The 22,702-nt window shown below is 40.4% G+C and overlaps 1 protein-coding gene across 5 annotated transcripts in view; it reads right to left on the reverse strand.

Moving 5' to 3' along the window:
* LOC120247076 (nuclear autoantigenic sperm protein) overlaps nt 1–22,702 on the reverse strand; it is a 43,644-nt gene that overhangs the window by 15,957 nt on the left and 4,985 nt on the right. For all 5 annotated transcript variants that reach the window (XM_039254808.1, XM_039254809.1, XM_039254812.1 and 2 more), the window contains 2 exons: nt 3,616–3,666; nt 246–356 (listed from right to left, as the gene is read on the reverse strand). In XM_039254808.1, coding sequence (XP_039110739.1) covers nt 246–356; nt 3,616–3,666 — 162 coding nt within the window. The remainder of the gene's footprint in view (nt 1–245; nt 357–3,615; nt 3,667–22,702) is intronic.

A 22,702-nucleotide genomic window follows, 5' to 3' on the forward strand; every position in this document is an offset into this window, starting at 1 on the left:
AATTTTAAAAAAAAAAAAAAAAAAAAAAAAAGACAGCCATTCATTCATGAACAGAGACAGAAAGGAAGAGAGAATTCTAAGCATGCTCCGCACTGCCAGTGCAGAGCCCAATGCCACAAACCATGAAATCATGACCTGAGCCAAAATCAAGAGTCAGACATTTAAGTGACTGAGCCACTCAGGCACCCCAAGACAACCTTTTAACAAACACAACATAGCATACCATAGAAAAACACAGTACTTACAAAAGACTAGCTGCTTCCTGGAAAGCATTGACAGCTGCTGGAATATCCCCCATCACCAGATGTTTCTGTCCTAAACCCAACAATTTCTTAGCTTCATTATCCACATCCAACCTGCAAGAAAAAAGTTTTCCAAGTGTCGAATACTTTTTACAAATCAACATTTTTTGAATAGCTGCTATATATTTTTTTAATTTTTACTTTAGAGAGAGTGCAAGCAGGAAAGAAAGGCAGAGGGAAAGAATCTTAAGCAGGCTTCTAGCTCAGCTCAGCATGGAGCCTAACTTGAGACTGGATCCCAAGACCCTGGGATCGTGACCTGAGCTAGAATCAAGAAAGAGACGGACTGTGTTATCTGACTGACCCACCTAAGTGCCTTGAATACAGTGCTATATTTAAACCATTATACTTTAACCTCTTTAAAGCTTTGACCACTCTGGCAAGGCTTAGCTAACTCACAATTATCTATCACTATAAAAGCAAAAAGAGTAGCGCCTTGGTGGCTCAGTCGGTTAAGCATCCGACTTCAGCTCAGGTCATAATCTCACAGTTCATGGGTTCAAGCCCCGCATCAGGCTCTGTGCTGACAGCTAGCTCAGAGCCTGGAGCCTGCTTCAGATTCTGTCTCCCTCTCTCTCTCAGAAATAAATAAAACAACAATAATAATAAAAATAAATAAATAAAAGCAAAAAGAAATCCTGGAATGCCTGGGTGGCTCAGTCAATTAAGCATCTAGCTCAGGTCATGATCTCTCAGTTCAGGAGTTCAAGCTCCACATGGGGTTCTCTGCTATCAGCACAGAGCCTGCTTGGGATCCTCTGTCTCCCTCTCTCTTGGCCCCTCCTCTGCTTGCTCTCTCTAAAAAATAACCACTTAAAAAAAGAAAAGAAAAGAAAAAAAGACGACAAAATCCCAAAGCATTCTCATGAGCTTTACTGATTATTTTCTCTTAAAGGCTTATCTACTCACAAAGCCTATATTGTATGTTACTATAAATATTTGCTAATTAAGCAACAAAAAACTAATTATAAAAGAACCATAAATTCGTACAGCAAGTTGTAATACCTATAAGAAAAATAAATCAAGAAACAGAGAAAAAGGCAGTGATCTCAATATCAAGACAATGTGGAACTGGCATTAAAAAAAAAAAAAGAAAAAAAAAGAAACAGGTGGCTGGATGGCTCAGTCAGTTAAGCAGCCGACTTTGGCTCAGGTCATGATCTCACAATTCAATGTCTTTTGAGTTCGAGCCCCAAAATGGGCTCTGTGCTGACGGCTTAGAGCCTAGAGCCTGCTTCAGATTCTGTGTCTCCTCCTCTCTCTGCCCCTACCCTGCTCATGCTATCTTGCTCTCTCTCTCTCTCAAAAACAAACATTAAAAAAAAAAGATAAAATGGAACAGAATACAAAAGTAGATCCACCCATACAGCCACTTGAAATTCTGACAAATGCTCCAAGACAATTCAATGGGCAAAGAATAATCTTTTCAACAAATAGTGCTGGAATAACTGGATATCCACATGCAAAAAAGTAACCCTATACCACACCTCATACAAAAATTAACTTCAAATGGATTATACTTTCTAAATCTAAGATTTAAAAAATAAAACTGGGGGCACCTGGCTGGCTCAGTTGGTAGTGCATGAGACTCTTGATCTCAGGGTTGTGAGTTGGAGCCCAACACTGGGTATATATATTTTTTTAATTTTTAAAAAATGTTTCATTTATTTTTGAGAGAGAGACAGACAGACAGTGTGAGCGGGGGAGGGTCAGAGAAAGAGACATAGAATCTAAAAACAAGCTCCAGGCTTTGAGCTGTCAGCACAGAGCCCAATGTGGGGCTCGAACCCACGAACTGTGAGATCGTGACCTGAGCCGAAGTCAGACACTCAACCGACTGAGCCATCAAGGCGCCCCAGAGATTATTAAAAAAAAAAAAAAAAAAAAAAAAAGAGGGGCACCTGGGTGGCTCAGTCGGTTGGGCATCCGACTTCGGCTCAGGTCATGATCTCACAGTTCGTGCGTTCGAGCCTGGCGTCAGGCTCTGTGCTGACAGCTAGCTCAGAGTCTGGAGCCTGTTTCGGATTCTGTGTCTCCCTTTCTCTCTGACCCTCCCCTGCTCATGCTGTCTCTCTCAGAAATAAATAAAACATAAGAAAAAATTAAAAAAAAAAAGATATATAACATATATAAAGCATTTAAAACTAATAAAAACAGATGTGCAAATATATGAAAAGATTAAACAGAATTTACTGTAATGATTCTCAACCTAACGGAGTTTAAGAATTATCAGTTTTTTAAAAACAAACAAGCATGAATTCTGTCTCAAGCTTAACAAATAAAATCTCCAGGAATGCAACCCATACATCTGCCTTTTGGATAAGCATTCTAGTTAACTATTTTCCTTACCTTTGGTTAAGAATCATAGTCACAACAAGATGAGGAAGTTATATGGAAGTAGGTTGTGAGCTCAATATAAAATTTAACTTCTTTTTTTTAACCATTTATCTTTATTTTTGAGAGGACTTGAGAGAGACAGAGGGTGAGCGGGGGAGGAAAGGTGGGGAAGGGACAGAGAGAGAAGACCCAGAATCCGAAGCAGGCTCCAGGCTCTGAGCCTTCAGCACACAGCCCGCTTGGGATCCTCTGTATCCCTCTCTCTTTGCCCCTTCACCCCATCCCTGTCTCTCTCAAAAATAAAAAAAATTTTTAAATAAATACAACTTTTAAACTAGAGTAACAAAAAATTGAAAATGGCAACCTTATGGGGGTGCCTTGGGTGGCTCAGTCGGTTAAGTGTCCGACCTCGGCTCAAGTCATGATCTCACAGTTCATGAGTTCGAGCCCCGCGCTGGGCTCTGTGCTAACAGCTAGCTCAGAGCCTGAGGCCTATCTTTGGATTCTGTGTCTCCCTCTCTCTGATCCTCCCCTGCTCATGCTGTCTCTCTCTCTCTCTCTCTCTCTCTCTCTCTCAGAAAAGAAGAAAAGAAAATGGCAACCTTACAAAATAGAAACCTAAATCAGCAGAAATATTCAAAGATAAGTTAACATTTTAAAAAAATTTTAGGGGCACCTGGGTGACTCAGTCAGTTAAGCGTCAGACTTTGACTAAGGTCATGATCTCACGGTTCATGGGTTCGAGTCCCACATCAGGCTCTGTGCTGACAGCTCAGAGCCTGGAGCCTGCTTCAGATTCTGTGTCTCCCTCTCTCTCCCCCCTCTCCCCCACTCATACTCTGTTTCTCAAAAATGATAAACATGCATTTTAAAAAATTTTAAATAAAAATCTTAATAAATGAAACTACCCAAATTATATAGTTCTTAAGTTTATGTTCCAGAAATAAGTCTAACTGTACTCTGTAAATAATCTTACCTATCCACTTTATCTGCAGAGGTAGAGGGAGCAGGAGCATCTTCTTCAATCCTGTAATAAAAAATTAAGGGGAAACAAGTAAAAATGAGGCTAGTTTAAGTCTGAAATTACGTAAATTAAGAAAAATATAGAGGCGCCTGGATGGCTCGGTTAAGACTCCAGCTTCAGCTCAGGTCATGATCTCATGTTCGTGGGTTCAAGCCCCACATTGGGCTCTGTGCTGACAGCTCAGAGCCTGGAGCCTGCTTCAGATTCTGTAGGTCTCTGTCTCTCTGCCCCTACCCCCCTCATGCTCTGTCTCTCTCCATCTCAAAAATAAATAAAACATTAAAAAATTTTTTTTAAAGTCTGATAACTTTAAAATATATATATATAAAGCCATAAAAAGAGGGGTGCCTGGGTGGCTCAGATGAGCATCCAGCTCTTGACTTCAGCTCACGTCACGATCTCACAGTTGATGGGTTCACCCCATGTTGGGCTTTGCGCTGGCAGTGCAGGGCCTGCTTAGGATTCTCTCTTCCTCTCTGTTGGCGCCCCCACCCCCAATCTCACACTCTCTCTCAAAATAAAGCCGTAAGAGCTACTGTTTATTAAATGCCCTACAGGATATTAAGATCTTAAAGGCAATGTTTACTTATATTATATTTAATCTTCACTCATTCTAATATCTGTTAAATACGTATTGCTAGGCATGAGATATACTACGGTGATGATAACGTCCTAACTTTAAGTTCATGATTTAGGTGGAAGAAAGTATTTATTATAATGCAACATATGCATTCCTGTCACACTTGACTAAACTTCTCACTAAAAATAAGTTCTATTCTTTAAAAAATTAAGAAGAGGGGCGCCTGGGTGGCTTAGTCGGTTAAGCGTCCGACTTTCGCTCAGGTCATGATCTCGCGGTTCATGGGTTCGAGCCCCGCGTCGGGCTCTGCTGACTGCCAGCTCAGAGCCTGGAGCCTGTTTCAGTCTGTGACTCCCTCTCTCTCTGACCCTCCCCTCCTCATGCTGTGTGTGTCTCTCTCTCCTAGAAATAAATAAAAACATTTAAAAAAAAAATTAAGAAGAAAAGTTTTCAAGAACATTCATTTTTTGGAAAGTTTTAGTAAGTATTTTTAAAACCTCATGGTTGTGGGGCGCCTAGGTGGCTCAGTCAGTTGGGCATCCAAATCAAATCATGATCTCATGGTTCCGGAGTTCGAGCCCCGTGTCGGGTTCTGTGCTGACAGTTCAGAGCCTGGAGCCTGCTGCAGATTCTGGGTCCCTCTCTCTAACTCTGCCCTCCCCCACTCACACTGTCTCTTTCAAAAATAAACATTAAAAAAATTTTGTAATTAAAGCATTTCATAGTTGTGTTTACTGAAAAGGTCTAGAAATAATGACCAACTCAGTAGCAATGAGTACCCCACACCTAGCACCCAGACTATATGCATAAAATTCCATCTCACTAAAAGCAACCAAGATTCTGTCGAGAAATAACAGACTGTAAGCTGGGACAGGGGAAGTACAAAGGTGAGTTTAGCTTTCATGTAAGAAAGCAACAAAGCTATATCTAATAATGACTTAAAGTCATATATGTATGGTCATGACAAAAGGAATTATAAAGCAAATATGGGGAATCCAGGGAAAAACTGAATAGTTCTTTGTACCATTTTTGCAACTTTTCTATAAATGACACATTTCATAATAATTTACAAAAATATTACAAAAGCAGATTCAAGAACCAGCCTGGATAAAATTCCACTAGTCAAAAGAAGAGTCAGTTTGAGCGCCAAAAAAGTAATAGCTACAATGGACTGAAAACTTCAAATATGTTTAAATCTATGTGTTATCAAGGACACAAAAACAAAAAACTCATTATCTTTGGAGAATAATAGGAAACCACTGGATTATTTTGAAAATTAGTAAATAAAGTGAGAGAAAAGTCTACAACACAATTGTAATTTTTTTTTAAATTTTTTTAACATTTTATTTGTTCCTGAGAGAGAGACAGAGAGAGAGAGAGAGAGAGAGAGAGAGATAGCGTGAGCAGGGGAGAGTCAGAGAGGGAGGGAGATACAGAATCTGAAGCAGGCTCCAGGCTCTGAGCTAGCTGTCAGCAGAGCCCAACATGGGGCTCGAACCCACTACCCGTGAGATTATGACCTGAGCTGAAGTCGGACGCTTAACCGACTGAGCCACCCAGGCGCTCCTCCATTTTCTTTACAATACAATTGTACTTTAGACAGGCTTTAAGACATAGTTGATTTCAGTTACTACTTAGGAACTACAGATTGCTTGATATTAATTTAAATTCTTGCCATTTCAACTTGCTCTATTATCAGTTTTCATGTATATCCCAAAGGTAATATCCAGATATGGACATATATCATCTATAAATGTGTCCCCAAAGCACACCAAATCTCAAATGAGAGCTGAGAATGCTGTTAAAGAACATACAGAAAGAGGCAACCTGACTACCAGGGTACTTTATGCTATCAAGTTTTACTCAGAAGCAATAAATTAGAATTGGGAGTATATACCACAAGAAAGCTAGAAATATGAGAATAAAAGCTAAAACTATAATAGAAGCTATAAAAGATAGAGGCACCTGGGTAACTCAGTTAAGCATTTAACTCTTGATTTCAGCTCAGATCATGATCTCATGGTTTGTGAGTTCCAGCCCTGCATCTACACTGACAGTGCAGAGCTTGCTTGGGATGCTCATGCATGAGCTCTGGCTCTCCCTCCCTCCATCTCCTCTTCCCACATGCTCTCTCTCTCAAAATAAATAAACTAACTTAATTTTTCGTGGGATGAGCCCCGCATCAGGGTCTGTGATGAAAGTCCAGAGCCTGGAGCCTGCTTCAGATTGTGTCTCCCTTTCTTTCTGCTCCTCCCCTGCTCACTCACACACACACACACACACACACACACACACACTCTCTCTCTCTCTCTCTCTCTCTCTCAAAAAGAAAATAAACTTTAAAATTTTTTTAAAAAATAAAAAGGAAGCTATAGAAGATAAAAGGACTATTAGACCATTACTGAAATCTCTCTCTCTCTCTCTCTCTCTCTCTCTCTCTCTCTCACACACACACACACACACACAGAATGGAGTCCATTCGTTTTTCACAACTGGACTTTCTTCTTTTTTAGCTATAACATAAAGAAATTAGTAACACAAGAAACATGGACAAAACAAATTAACAATTAAAAAACAGTAATTCAATAAATATTTAAATTTAACAGACATTTTAATTTTAGTGCCTACTGTATGCATTGGAGACAGTCTTCAACCAAACATTAAAACAGCAGAGGGGACAGCTTGTTTAGAAGAACAGGAAGAGGCAGAAGAGATTAAATGATAGGTGGGGACTAACTATATTGGAGTCTGAGTTCCAGAAAAGGCTTAAATGCTTTAAAGATTAAAAAGAAAAAAGTTGTCAGTTACATTCAGCAGAATCCAAAATCTTTGCTTCCAACTTCTAATCTTTTGTGAATATTGTACTGGTCAACAAGTTTGATGGAAAGCCCTGAGGAATGGGGAAAACTGGGTTGAAAAAAACTGGCTCAAAGCTAGAGCCATAGGGATGAGGCACAGTTTAAAAGGCAGTATTTAGCTGCAGGTAAGCAAGTAGATAGATAATCTACCCAGAACCCTGGAATTAGGGCTTTGGATCCTTATCTACAAACATTTTCTGTCCCAGCCAGTGATGTTTGAATAGCTTCACTAAGGGGTTATTCTGGCTAGATTCCAACACATAGCTTCTCAAGTTACCAGTGGTTGAAGGATCAGATTTTTTATTTCCAGTGTACAACAGATGGGTTTTTTGTTTGTCTAACAATCACTTGTTGCTATTTTTTTTTTTTAATTTATTTTGCCCTTCCAGCTGAGCCAGCCAAGCACCCCATCAGATGGATTTTTTTTTTTTTTTTTTTTTTTTAAATAAAATAATGCTTACTCCAGGGGCACCTTGGTGGCTCAGGCACTTAAGTGTCCAACGCTTGATTTCCACTCAGGTCATAATCTTGCAGTTGTGAGATCAAACCTGCACTGTGCATGGAGCCTACTTGGGATTCTCTCTCTCCCTCCTGTTCTCTGCCCTCCCCACTCACACTTTCTCTCAAATAAACTTAAAAAAAAGTATGCTTACTCCAAATTTGTATACTTATCTCCTAGCAGACTAGTAACAGTTCACAAACCATATCAGTCTATGGAACCACATTAGTCAATGAACCACACAATGTGGTAGTAACACAAATGTCCAGAGTATGAGCACTAAAAACAAACACATGAATGCTACATATACATGCTACATTGAGTTACTCCAGTGGCAGCAAAAATACAGAAAATGTTTTATATCTCATATAGGTGAGGGGAAGTTGAAATACTATTTAACTTTCACTATTAGCTATGATGGAAGTTAACAGGTACCAGATTCACCTTTCCACCTCAAACAACTAAAAAAAAAATGGTCAAGTACATGAAATATCAGTTTTCAACACTGAACAGTAGCAGCACAGGACAGTGATCTGAGAGGTTAACAAATGAGATGAGCCCTACAAGTGTCCCTATACTTGCCTCTAGAATTTTGTTCACGGCACAGAGAAGGAATCCAAAAGGAGTCTCTCTCACAGAACTGAGACAAGAGTTGAGTTTGGAGAGGTCTTGGTGGCTAGATTTTACAGGACAGAATGAAGAAGAGATAGCAAGCTCCAGATATCTGCAGAACATTATCTCTGGCCTCTGGCTAACTGCTAATCAGGTTCTGCTTGAGAAAACTGAGGCCTAGGTAAGAATTACTAGAAAGGAATAGATGAAACAATCTTCAGATATCACACAGGGTGTAGAATAACTCATGTTCCCAATAGCTGGGGTAGAAAGACCTGTACCACACAAGACAAGTACCGCTTTAGTAATGGAGTTAAAGTAGAACTGCAGACCTGTTCCAGGCTTGCCTAACAAAAACTTATAGGCAATCCTCAACAGCACCGAACTGTTTCCAAGTAGCTGCATCCCAGAGTCAAAATAAACAAACAAACATACAGAGAGGCACCTGGGTGGCTCAGTCGGTTGAGCATCTGACTTCTTGATTTTGGGTCAGGTCATGATCCCAGGATTGTGGGATCAAGCCCCGCATCTGGCTCCTGCTTAAGATTCTCTCTCACTCTACCCCTCTCCCCCGCTCATGTTCTCTATTTCTAAAATACAACAAAACACACACACACACACCAGCCCTGCAACAAATCTCACAATATCTGGTAAGTTACATAAGCAAAAAATTACCAGGCAAACAAAGAAGCTAGCAATTAAAATCCATAGTGAAAAAAGGATATTCAATAGAAACAGACCCGGAAAGGACACAGATGACAGAACTAGACAAGGACATTAAGACAGTTATTTAAAATGTATTCCACATGCTCTGGGGCACCTGGGTGGCTCAGTCAGTTAAGCGTCCAACTTCAGCTAAGGCCATGATCTCATGATTTGTGAGTTCAAAACCCTCACAGGGCTCTCTGCTATCAGCGCAGAGCTTGCTTCAGATCCTGTCCCCTCCCACTGCCCCTTCCCCCCGTACATCTCTCAAAAATAAATAGAAAAATTTTTTTAAATCTATTCCACATGTTCAAGAATATAAAGGAAAGCATAAACATGAGAGAAACAAATGAGAAAAAAAAGACTCAGGTCAAGACTTCTGGAGACAAAAATATACTTAATAGGATTAACATCGATCAGACTGTGAAGAACAGTATTAGGAATTAAAGACACTTTGGGAGACTGGCCGGCTCAGTTGGGGAGTTTGAGCCCCACATTGAGTGTACAGATTACTTACATAAACATAAAAGAAAAAAAAAAAGGAATCTTAAAACACCACAACAGAAAATACCCAAAATGAAAACACAAAGATTTAAAAAACAGAAAGAGGGGCGCCTGGGTGGCTCAGTTGGTTGAGCGTCCGACTTCAGTTCAGGTCATGATCTCACGGTTGGTGGGTTCGAGCCCCATGTCGGGCTCTATGCTAACAGCTAGCTCAGAGCCTGGAGCCTGTCTGGATTCTGTCTCTGACTCCCTCTCTGTCCCTCCCCTGCTTGCACTTTCTTTCTCTCTCTTAAAAAATAAACGAAACATAAAAAAAAAAAAGAATAGGGGCACCTGGGTGGCTCAGTCAGTTAACCATCTGACTCTCTTGGTTTCTGCTCAGGTCATGACCTCAACAGTTCATGAATCTGAGCCCAGCATCAGGCTCTCCGCTGTCAGCACAGAGCTTGCTTCAGATCATCTGTCTCCCTCTCTCTGCCCCTCCCCTGCTCTCTTTCTCTCTCAAGAATAAACATTAAAAAAAAATAGAACTTTGTGAGTATGAAACACTAAGCATACTCACATACATGATGACTGGCTGCCTGAAGGAATAGGGATGGGAAAGGAAATATTTAAAGTAATGGAGGAAAATACTTAAAGTAATAATGGCAGAACGAAAAAAGACACAATAAAAATAAACAGTAAGTTTACAAAATAAATGATGGCAGAAAACCAACAAAATGGGAGAAGGTATTTGCAAATGACATATCAGATAAAGGGTTAGTATGCAAAATCTATAATGAACTTATCAAACTCAACTCCCAAAAAACAAATAATCCCGTGAAGTAATGGTCAAGACATGAATAGACACTTCTCCAAAAAAGATATCCAGATGGTCAACATGAAACAATGCTCAACATCACTCATCATCAGGGAAATACAAATTAAAACCACAATGAGATCCCACCTCACACCAGTCAGAATGGCTGAAATTAACAATTTAATTTCAGCAACAGCAGACGTTGGTGAGTATGCAGAGAAAGAGGATCCTCTTTTGCACTGCTGGTGCGAACAGACACTGGTACAGCCACTTTGGAAAACAGTATGGAGGTTTCTCAAAAACTTTAAAACAGAACTATCCTACCACCCACCAACTGCACTATTAGGTATCTATCCTAATCCTTATCCTAATAGGGATGCAGGTGTCCTATTTTAAAAGGGCACATGCATACCAGTGTTTATAGTAGTGCGATAGACAATGGCCAAAATATAGAAAGAGCCCAAATGTCTACCAACAGATGGATGAAGAAAGAAGATGTGGTATACACACTGAAATACCATCTCACACCGGTCAGAGTGCCTAAAATGAACAAATCAGAAGACTATAGATGTTGGCGAGGATGTGGAGAAACAGGCACCCTCCTACACTGTTGGTGGGGATGTAAACTGGTGCAGCCCCTCTGGAAAACAGTGTGGAGGTTCCTCAAAAAATTAACAATAGAACTCCCCTATAACCCAGCAACAGCACTGCTGGGAATTTACCCAAGGGATACAGGAGTGCTGATGCATAGGGGCACATGGACCCAAATTTTCATAGCAGCACTCTCAACAGCCAAAACATGTTAAGAACCTAAGTGTCCATCAACTGACAAATGGATCTAGAAGATGTGGTTTATCTATACAATGGAATACTACATGGCAATGAGAAAGAATGAAATCTGGCCATTTGTAGCAACGTGAATGGAACTTGCGGGTGTTATGCTGAGCGAAATAAGTCAGGGAGAGAAGGACAGATACCATATGTTTTCACTTATAAGTGGAATAGGAGAAACTTAACAGAGGACCATAGGGGAGGAGAAGGGGAAAAAATAGTTGGGGAGAGGGAGGGAGGCAAACCATTAGAAACTCTTGAATACTGAGAACAAACTTGAAAGCTAATGGGGGTGGGGGAGAAGGGAAGGGGGTGATGGGCATGGAGGAGGGCACTTGTTGGGATGAGCACTGGGTGTTATATGGAAACCAACTTGACAATAAACTATGAAAGAAAAAAAAGATGTGGTGATGTGTGTATGTGTATACACACACACTGGAGTATTACTAAGCAATCAAAAAGAATGAAATCATGCCATTTGCATCTACATGAATGGAACTAGAGGGTATTATGCTAAGCAAAATTAGAGAAGGACAAATATCCTATGACTTCACTCACAGGTGAACACAAGGGAACAGATAAACATAAGGGAAGCAAAAATAATATAAACACAGGGAGGGGAGGGGCGCCTGGATGGCTCAGTTGGTTAAGCATCTGACTTTGGCTCAGGTCATGATCTCACAGTTTTGTGGGTTTAAGCCCCACGTCTGGTTCTGTGATGACAGCTCAGAGCCTAGAGTCTACTTTGGATTCTGTGTGTGTCTCTCTCTCTGCCCTTCCCCCCCTTGTGCTCTGTCTCTCTCAAAAATAAATAAAACATTTTTAAAAATGTAAAAAAAAAACAGGAAGGGGGACAAAACATAAAAGACCCTTAAATACAGAGAACAAACAGAGGGTTGCTGGAGGGGTTGTGGGTGGGGGGATAGGCTAATGATTTCACTCCTGAAATTATTGCACTATATGCTAACTTGGATGTAATTAAAAATAATATTAAAAATAAATAAATTGGGGTACCTGGGTGGCTCAGTCAGTTAAGCATCCGACTTTGGCTCAGGTCATGATCCCACAGTTCATGGGTTCAAGCCCCACATCTGGCTCTGTGCTGACAGCTAGCTCAGAGCCTGGAGCCTGCTTCAGATTCTGTATCACCCTCTCTCTCTGACCCTCCCCTGCTAACGTTGTCTCTCTCTCTCAGAAATAAAACATTAAAAAAATAAACAAACAACTCTCTCCATTGCGTGTTTCTTTTGAAAAAGTTACTTTCTCATTCATTAAAATACCAACTTTATCTTAGGGCATCTGGCTAGCTCATTCAGTAGAGCAAACTACTGATCCCAGAGTGGTGAGTTCAAGCCCCACATTGGGCAAAGAGCTTACTTAGAAACAAAACAAAAAAGGACTTTATCTTGAATAGATTGTTTATTTTCAAATATCTGCTCATCGGTTTACTACTGACAACCATTGTTTTCAACCTAATGTGGCTAACAAAGAGCTAGGAATATAAACTATAAATAGAAGTGTCAATTCTGCTACTTTCTTTTTTTTTTTTTTTTAATATTTTTATTTATTTCTAGGAGAGAGAGAGAGAGACAGCGTGAGCAGGGGAGGGTCAGAGAGAGAGGGAGTCACAGACTAAACAGGCTCCAGGCTCTGAGCTGGCAGTCAGCACAGAGCCCGACACGGGGCTCGAACCCACGAACCGCGAGATCATGACCTAAGCAAAAGTCGGACGCTTAACCGACTGAGCCACCCAGGCGCCCCTCTGCTACTTTCTTGCTATTTGTGCTTGCATTATCACCTTCAATCCGCCATTTCTAAGCAAGAATCTTTTAAACACATTATCCATTTTGTACGAGCCAGTTTAAAACTGGAAAAAAAGTCCTATCTAGACTTATTGTGTTGATCATTTGGTAATATGTTATGCTGCACACCTGAAACTACTGTCAATTCTCTCAATTTTTTAAAACCCAATTTTTTTTTTTTTTATTTCTAGGAGAGAGAGAGAGAGACAGCGTGAGCAGGGGAGGGTCAGAGAGAGAGGGAGTCACAGACTGAAACAGGCTCCAGGCTCTGAGCTGGCAGTCAGCACAGAGCCCGACGCGGGGCTCGAACCCACAAACCGCAAGACCCATGACCTAAGCGAAAGTCAGACGCTTAACCGACTAAGCCACCCAGGCGCCCCTTTTAAAACCCAATCTTAATGGGTAAAGGTGTAGTATATATACATAAAGGAATATTACTCAGTCATAAACATGAGCAAGATCAGGATGTCTGGGTGGCTCAGCTGGTTAAGCCCCCGACTCCTAGTTTCAGCTCAGATCATGACCTCTCAGTTTCTGAGTTAGAGCCCCGTATCTGCATTGTCAGTGCAGAGCCTGCTTGGGATTCTCTCTCTCTGCCCTTCCTCTGCTCATGCTTACTTGCTCACAAGCTTGCCCGCTCTCTCTCTCAAAATATATAAATAAAATTTTAAAAACTTAAAAAGAGCAAGATCACGGGGGGCCTGGGTGGCTCAGATAGTTAACTGCCCAACTCTTGATTTTAGTTCAAATCATGATCTCACGATTCCTCCAGAGTTCGAGCCCAGAGCTGACAGTGTGGAACCTGTTTGAGATTCTCTCTCCGCCCCCTCTCTGCCCCTCCCCTGCTTGTGTGATAGTGAGAGCTCTCTCTCAAAATAAATACATAAACTGGGGTGCCTGGGTAGCTCAGTCAGTTGAGTGTTAGACTTTGGCTCAGGTCATGATTTCAAGGTTCATGGGTTGAAGCCCCACATCGGGCTCTCTGCTGTCAGCGCAGAACCAGCTTCAGATCCTATGCTCCTTCTCTATCTCTCTGCTCCTCCCCCATTTGCTCTGTCTCAAAGGTAAATAAACATTAAAATTTTTTTTAATAAATGGGAAAAAAGCAAGATCTTGCCATATGCAACAACATGGATGGCTCTAGAGGGTATAACACTAAGTGAACTAAGTCAGAGAAAAACAAATAACATATTTTACTCTTATGTGGAATTTAAGAAACAAAAAACAAATGAACAAAGAAAAAAGAGACAAATAAAAAAGCCACTCTTAACTGATGGTTACCAGAGGAAGGTGGGTAGGGGGTGGGTGAAATAGGTGAAGGGGATTAAGAATATACTTATCGTGATGAGCACTGAGTAATGTATAGAATTGCTGAATTACTATATTGTACACCTAAAACTGATATAGCACTGTATGTTAATTACACTGGAATTTAAAATTTTTAAGTAAAATAATAATAAATCACCCTACAGATATACTAGTCTATGATTATTCACTATAGTGCTATTTGTAATAATACTGGAACAGCTCAAATGTCTATCAATAGGAAACTTGTTGAGACAGCCACAGAATAGAATACAAAGCAGCCATAAAAAGTTAAGGAAAGTTTAAGGAAACTGTGCCCTGATGAGGAACGATCTCCAAGACATATTGCTAAATGTTCAGAAATGTGTCAAATAGGCTACTATTTATACAACAATGTAGAATTAATAAATACATAGTTTGCTTTTATATGCAGAAGGTGGTCTTTGAGGGATACTTAATAAAATCCACTTGAAAAGAAAAACTATGTGACTAGAAAATAAGGGGTAGGACATTTCACTGTATAAACATCCTTCTGGATTTTTAATCAGGAAGGTATTTTCTATTAAAAAGTAATTAAAATATTCTTTTAAAATCTGATACCTCCCAATATGGCCTTACCTTCTCACACAATCAGCTGAAGTTAAATAGCACCACTCACTTTAAGGGAGGAGAATGTACTACAATCCCCATCACTTAGGTTTTTTTTTGAATGTTTCTTTACTTATTTTTGAGGGAGAGAGGGAGACAGAGAATCCCAAATAGGCTCCACCACTGTCAGCAAAGAGCCAATTCTGGGTTCGAACTCACAAACTGTGAGATCAGGACCTGAGTCGAAATAGAGTCAGATACTTAACCAACTTAGCCAGCCCCACCCACACAAATCACTTATTATTTGTTCCTCTAAGCTTCACATTTCTAAACTCTGTCATAGAATGCCATACTACTAAACACTGGTTAACTATTTGGAAATTAAAAAAGGAGAGAGTCCAGAATTCTAATTTCTGCGGTTAGGAAATTTGAGTGCTATCCAACCAAAGTAAGGTACAAGAACATTACTGAAAATTGGGAGACTTAGGTTTTAAGACAAATTGATTTTGAGGTGCTTATCATACAACTAAACAGATAATATTCAATAGGCAATCAGAGCAAACATCTGACTGCCAAACATAACACATGCAATACCTATTCATTTTCATGTAATCCTTCCTCTCTCTCTCACACACACACACACACAACCTGTGGCAGATGGCAATGGCCCTATATTACAGAGAAATTACTCATACAAGTACATATAGTTAAACTTTATGACCCCATCACAATTTATAATATATTTCAATTGCCTATTGATTTTTGGTACTGTGCAAGAGGATTAAGCTTTAAGGGAAAAAAAATCCTAACTCATTCTAGCTGTATACTAGCACCAGGCACAAGGTCTGGCACCTAGTCAGTATTTGTTAAAATAAGTGACCAATTCTAGGGCGCCTGGGTGGCTTAGTCGGTTAAGCGTCCGACTTTCGCTTAGGTCATGATCTCGCGGTTCGTGGGTTCGAGCCCCGCGTCGGGCTCTGTGCTGACTGCCAGCTCAGAGCCTGGAGCCTGTTTCAGTCTATGACTCCCTCTCTCTCTGACCCTCCCCTGCTCACACTGTCTCTCTCTCTCTCTCTCTCTCCTAGAAATAAATAAAACATTAAAAAAAAAAATTAAAAAAAAAAGTGACCAATTCTGAATCACTAGAGTAGGATTAGGGCAAGTGACTTTGCCACTTAGCATGTGAGGTGCCTCAGTTTCATCAACTATACAATTAATAGTAACTAACTCCTAGGATTTGTTTTGAAAATCAAATGAGAAAGTTCACAAAGTACTTCATTCAAGGCTTGACATATAACAAATCAATAATAATTATTAACAATGAAACAAGAGACAAGAAGGAATAGACATAGTATCAAAGGAAAACAAAATTAGGAGGGAATGACTGGTATCAGATGTAGCAGAAAGGTTAAGAACTAATTAGAGGGGCGCCTGGGTGGCTCAGTCTGGGGAGCATCCAACTTCGGCTCAGGTCATGATCTCACAGTTCGTGGGTTCAAGCCCTGCGTCAGAGCTCTGTGCTGACAGCTGGCTCAGAGCCTGGAGCCTGTTTCAGATTCTGTATCCCTCTCTCTCTCTGACCCTCCCCTACTCATGCTGTCTCTGTCTCGGTCTCTCTCTCTCAGAAACAAATTAAAAAAAAAAAAAAAGAATTAGAAAGGTAGGGGCCCTGGGCAACTCAGTTGGTTAGGCGTCCGACTTCAGTCAGGTCATAATCTTGCAGTTCGTGGGTTCGAGCCCTGCATCGGGCTCTGTGCTGACAACTGGCTCAGAGCCTGTAGCCTGCCATCAGATTCTGTGTCTCTCTCTAGCTCTCTCTCTCTGACCCTCCCCTGCTCATGCTGTCTTTATCTCTCTCTCAAAAATAAATAAAAATATTAAAAAATTGTTTAAAAAAAGCTAAGAATAAGACTAATTTGGCATGCAGACAATCAATGATTGCCTTTAGTAATGTTTAGAAGGTACATTAGAAGGGAAAGAAGCCACACTGAACAAATGTGTATACTCACTACATACCTGCCCTATTAGATTGTGATGTGATGACCAGAAAATGAGACTCTGAATTCATCTTTGTATCTAAAACCTAACACATTAAAATATACAGTATATTCTTGGTTTGTATAATTCATTCTGGAAACATGCTTATAATCCAAAGCACTTGTATACCAAAGCGAATTTCCCCGTAAGAAATAATAGAAACTCAGATGATTTGTCGCACATCCCAGAAATATTCATGCAAAAATGTTAATACTCTAACAAAATAATAAAAATAAACACATTAACCTTCACTTACCTTTGAAAACTTTCATGGCTGGTGTGAGGAAAAGTTTCAAGAGAAAGGAGGGTTATTGTATAGGATGACTTTCACTATCACAAACAGAATCACTATTATCTATTGGCTCAATGGAATCTTTTTCTGCATGGGGGCCAAGTATACACTGGCACAGATGTTGACTATAAGGCCGTATTATTAAACTCTTGTCATATACTGTATTTCATGCAACTGGCACTAAGGCACCAGAGGAAAGGGTCTATCTGCAGGCAGCCTAACCTAGATTGAAGCAAATCATTCCTGAGGTTACTCTTGTATGGAAAAGCAAAGGACTGTCCATAGGTGCTTTTAAGTGACAAAAAATACACTATTGCCAGGTATGGGCAACTTTCAGTGTTCTGAAAAATCACTGATCTCTGCCAAACACCACTGCCTGAGACCAAGCAACTGAGCATGGGAGACGATCACCCACAATCCTGCAGTGAGAGAGAGAAGAACCACTGGCTCAGCTGTAATGTGACATTCGGAATCACGTACTATTACTATTGCAACACACCGATCATTTATCAAGTTAAATTTTATTAGAAATGTTTGCTAGTCTTACAGAACACTCACAGAACAAGTTACTTACAATCTAAGGTTTTACTGTATATTAAATATATCTGCTAAATTGTTAAACAGAAAGGAAGAAAAGGGAATCTAGGAAGGCAGATTCTTGTCTAAATAAGTTTGGCTATCAATTGCAAGAAGCAAAAACAGTAGCTAAACAGAGATACATGATGGAAAAATGATTTTTTTAATTTTTTTTTTATTTATTTCTAGGAGAGAGAGAGAGAGACAGCGTGAGCAGGGGAGGGTCAGAGAGAGGGAGTCACAGACTGAAACAGGCTCCAGACTCTAAGCTGGCAGTCAGCACAGAGCCCGACGCGGGGCTCGAACCCACGAACCGCGAGATCATGACCTAAGCGAAAGTCAGATGCTTAACCGACTAAGCCACCCAGGCGCCCCTGGAAAAATGATTTTTAAATGTATTCATGTTAGGACATTTGAACCCAAGAGACACTGCTATGTTAGGGGGAAAAGGGGAAGCACCAAGAGGCTAAATAGGTAATTGCTGCCGAACAACTAGATATTGGAGAGGGAGGGGAAGCAAATCTCCAATTGTTATCTTTAAGATGTTTTTTAACATAAACCCCCTATGAAGAAAGTATACTATATTCAGACTTTTCTTCTAGAAAATCTTTAAGTTCCATAAGAGATCTCAACCCTGTAAGCACCTATTTTGTGTCTGCTATAGCCAAGCAGCTGAATGAAAATTCTAAGAAAACATACAATAGTACTGAATAAGCTCATTTTAAATTCTTGGCCACAGGGGTCCCTGGGTAGCTCAGTAGGTTAAGCATCCAACTTTTTTAAGTTTATTTATGGGGAGAGGGGGGAGCAAGCGCACAAGCAGGGGAGGGGCACAGAGAGGGAGACAGAATCCAAATCAGGCTCTAGGCACAGAGCCTGACAAGAGCCCAATGCGGGGCTTTAACCCACAAACCAGAAGATCAAGACCTGAGCAGAAGTTGGGTCACTTAACCAATTGGCTCCAGGATGCCTCACGCATCCAACTCTTGAATCCAGCGCAAGTCATGATGCCAAGGTCAAGGAACCGAGCCCCACAACGCCCCACATCGAGTTCTGCACTGAGCCTGGAGCCTGCTTAAGATTCTCTCCCTCTGCCCCCCCCGCAACACTAAATTCTTGGCCACAAACCTAAAACAGGGACACTAGCAATCCTACCACACATCCCCTATGTATTTTTTTCCATGTCTTCAAAATGGCTATTTGTTCTCCAATCTCCTATACCGTACTACACTACACTCCCCCTTACTTCAAAACCAGATCTTGCCTCACACTTCACTAAGCAAACAGAAACCATTAGACCTTTCTTCGCCACACCAAAATTACCAACCTGCTAACCCTATTTTTTCCTATCCTTATTTCTATGAATAAAGCTTCTGTACTAGAATCTTCATATAATTACCTCGTCATTCATATCTCATAAAGGCAATATCTGACCATGCAGTCTAAATTAATCACCCAGTTACTTTTACCTTAAATGGGAAAATTAAGATAATCATCTGCATAACATTTTATCACTGACATTCTCTAATCAATGTATTTACAGTCTATATAGCCCAGTAGTGGAAACTCCATCTAAGTGGGACTTCTCTCTCAATAACCATAGTAACTGAAACAAATGATCAGTAAATATAGGGGAAATATGCTTACAACCTGAGAGACAAGAAAACTGCTTACAAAATTTTCTTAAAAGAATGACATCTTAAGTTAACTTGTAGAATCTCCCTCACTATGGGGAGCCTGGGTGGCTTAGTCGGTTAAGCGTCCGACTTTTGCTTAGGTCATGATCTCGCGGTTCATGGGTTCGGGCCTCGCGTTGGGCTCTGTGCTGACTGCCAGCTCAAAGCCTGGAGCCTGTTTCAGTCTGTGACTCCCTCTCTCTCTGACCCTCCCCTGCTCACGCTCTCTCTCTCCTAGAAATAAATAAAACATTAAAAAAAAAAAATCTCCCTCACTATTGCCACCATGAGACATGGGAAAAACCAGGGCCCATAGTGGCAACCAGAAACAAGAATAGTCTTCCAGATACCTAGTCATCGTAGAAATTTATTATCATCTATCATCCTCTCTAGATTTTAAGGTACCCTTACAAATAAACGTAAGCTCAACATCCGCCCATGATAGAATGGATAAAGGATATGTTCATACAGTGAAGCAACATACAGCAGAAATCACTAAAACAATAAGTAATGTGAATGATTCTCACAACTTTAGTAAAAGAAAACCAGACATTACATACTGTACATTTATCTCAGTTGGTTAGGCATCACTCAATTTTGCCTGAGGTCATGATCTCACCATTCATATACCGAGCCTGAGCCCGGTGTGGGGCTCTGCGCTGATAGCGTGGAACATGCTTAGGATTCTCTCTCCCTCTCTCTAACTAAATACTTTTTTAAAAACCAGCAAAACAAAGATGTTAGAAATCAGAAGAGCTATCCTTGATGAGAATAATGTGATTTAAAGAGATTTCTGGGTTCCATAGTATTTTGTTTTCAATTTTCTTTGCGAAAACTCAGCTGTACATTTTCCATTTGTGCACTTTTTGTAGTATGTTATACTTCAAAAAAAATATACTGAAAACTGGGCTGGTAATTTTAAGTTGAATGATGTGCCTTATACTTTTACTTTAGAGAACTGAATCTTTTTAAAACAAAAACTTTGTAAAATTACGAAGCAGGGATCTATAATCAATAAAATAATTTTGAATAATCAAGACCTGACTTCCTTCTGCTAACTAAACTTTCCATTGCAGATTAGACTTTTTTAGTGTTTACTAATTTATTTTGAGAGGAGAGCAGGAGAGAGACAGAGAGGGGGAAAGAGAATCCCAAGCAGACTCTGCACTGTCAGCACAGAGTCTAACGTGGGGCTCCATCTCAGGACCATGAGATCATGAGTTGGATGTTCAATGCACTGAGCCACGCAGGCGCCCATTTTGTAGTTTTACTACGGAAGTTTGTGTTAAGTTTTTCACCTCCTTGGTCAGGCTTATACCTAGTATCTAACTTTTGAATGTTATTCTAAATTTTTTTTAAAAAAATTTTTTTAATGTTTTTATTTATTTTTGAGAGAGATAGACAGTGTGAGCAGGGGAGGGTCAGAGTGAGAAGGAGATACAGAATCCAAAGACAGGCTCCAGGCACTGAGCTAGCTGTCAACACAGAGCCCGATGGGGGCTGGAACCCACAAACCCCCCACAAACTGTGAGATCATGACCGAGGTTGGGTCACTTAACCAACTGAGTCACCCAGGCGCCCGACATTAAAATTTTTAAAGTTTTATTTATTTTTGAAAAAGACAGTGAGTGAGCAGGGAAGAGGCAGAGAGAGGGAAACACACAATCTGAAGCAGCTTCCAGGTTCTGAGCTACCAGCACAGCCAAAGTTGGATGCTTAAACGACTGAGCCACCCAGGCGCCCCGCTCCGATGCTATTTTAAATGGAACTGTTAACTTTTCAGATTGTTTTTTATTGTATAAACACACAACTGATTTTTTTTTTTTTTTTTTAAGTAGGCTCGCTGGGGCACCTGGGTGGCTCAGTCGGTTAAGCGTCCAACTTCGGCCCAGGTCATGATCTCACGGGTTCATGGGTTCAAGCCCTGAGTCGGGCTCTGTGCTGACAGCTAGCTCAGAGCCTCTAACTCAGAGCTTTCAGATTCTGTGTCTCCCTCTCTCTCTGACCGTCCCCTACTAATGCTGTCTCTCTCTCTCTCAGAAATAAATAAAACATTTAAAAACTTTTTTTAAATTTAAAAAATAGAACATTAAAAAAATTTTTAAAAAGAGTGTTACACTTAATAATAGTAATAATAATAATAATAATAATAAAGTAGGCTCTGTGACCAGTGCAGAGTCCAATGTAGGGCTTGAACTCAGGACCCTGAGATCACAACCTGAGCTGAAATCAAGAGTCTGAATGCTCAACTGACTGAGCCAGCTAGGTGCTCCTGGGTTTTCTTAAGATTTTACTTTTAAGTAATCTGTACACCACCCAATGTGGGGCATGAACTCACATCCCTGAGATCAAGAGTTGCATGTTCCACCATTTGAGCCAGCAAGGTACACCCAAACACAACTGATTTTTGTGTTGGTTTAGTATCTTAAAACTTTGCAGCGGCCACCTCACTGGTCAGTAGAGGATGCAATTTGATCTTGGGGTTGTAAGTTGGAGCCCCATGTTGGTTATAGAGATTATATAAAAATAAAATCTTAAAAAAAATCTTGCAGAATGTTTATTAGTTTTAACAGTTTTTTAAAATTTTTTTAAAATGTTTGTTTATTTGAGAGAGAGAGAAAATAGGGGCAGGGCAAAGAGAGGAGACATAGAATCTAAAGCAGGCTCCAGGCTGAGCTGTCAGCACAGAGACTGAGACAGGGCTCGAACTCATGGATGGCAAGATCATAACCTGAGCTGAAGACAGAGCTTAACCAACTGAGCCACCCAGTTTGCCCCAGTTTTAAGAGTTTTTTTGTGTAATCTTTAAGGTGGACTTCATTTAAACTTTTTAAATTTATTTTAAAGAATTTTAATTCCAGTACAATTAATATACAGTGTTATATTAGTTTCAGGTATATAATACAGTGATTCAACAATTCTATACATTGCTCAGTGTTCATCATGATAAATGTGCTTTTTATCTTTAAAAAATTTTTTATTTAGGGACACTGGGGTGGCTCAGTCAGTTAAGTGTCCGACTTCCGCTCAGGTCAGGATCTCAGTTTGTGGGTTTGAGCCCCGTGTCGGGCTTTGTGCTGACAGCTAGCTCAGAGCCTGGAGCCTGCTTCAGATTCTGTGTCTCCCTCTCTCTGCCCCTCCCCTGGCATGTGCTCTGTCTCTGTCTCAAAAATAAATAGAAACATTAAGGAAGAAATTTTTTATTTACATAGCCTCCACATCCAACATAGGGCTTGAATTCACCACCCAGAGTTGCATGCTCTGTACCAAGCCAGCCAGGTGTCCGGAAGTGTATTTTTTTTTGTTTATTTATTTTTGACACAGAGCACAATCAGGGGAGGAGAGAGGGAGGGGGATACAGAACCCGAAGAAGGC

This window comes from Hyaena hyaena, unplaced genomic scaffold (assembly GCF_003009895.1).
Source record: "Hyaena hyaena isolate Hyena2069 unplaced genomic scaffold, ASM300989v1 scaffold_503, whole genome shotgun sequence".
Lineage (NCBI taxonomy): Eukaryota > Metazoa > Chordata > Mammalia > Carnivora > Hyaenidae > Hyaena > Hyaena hyaena.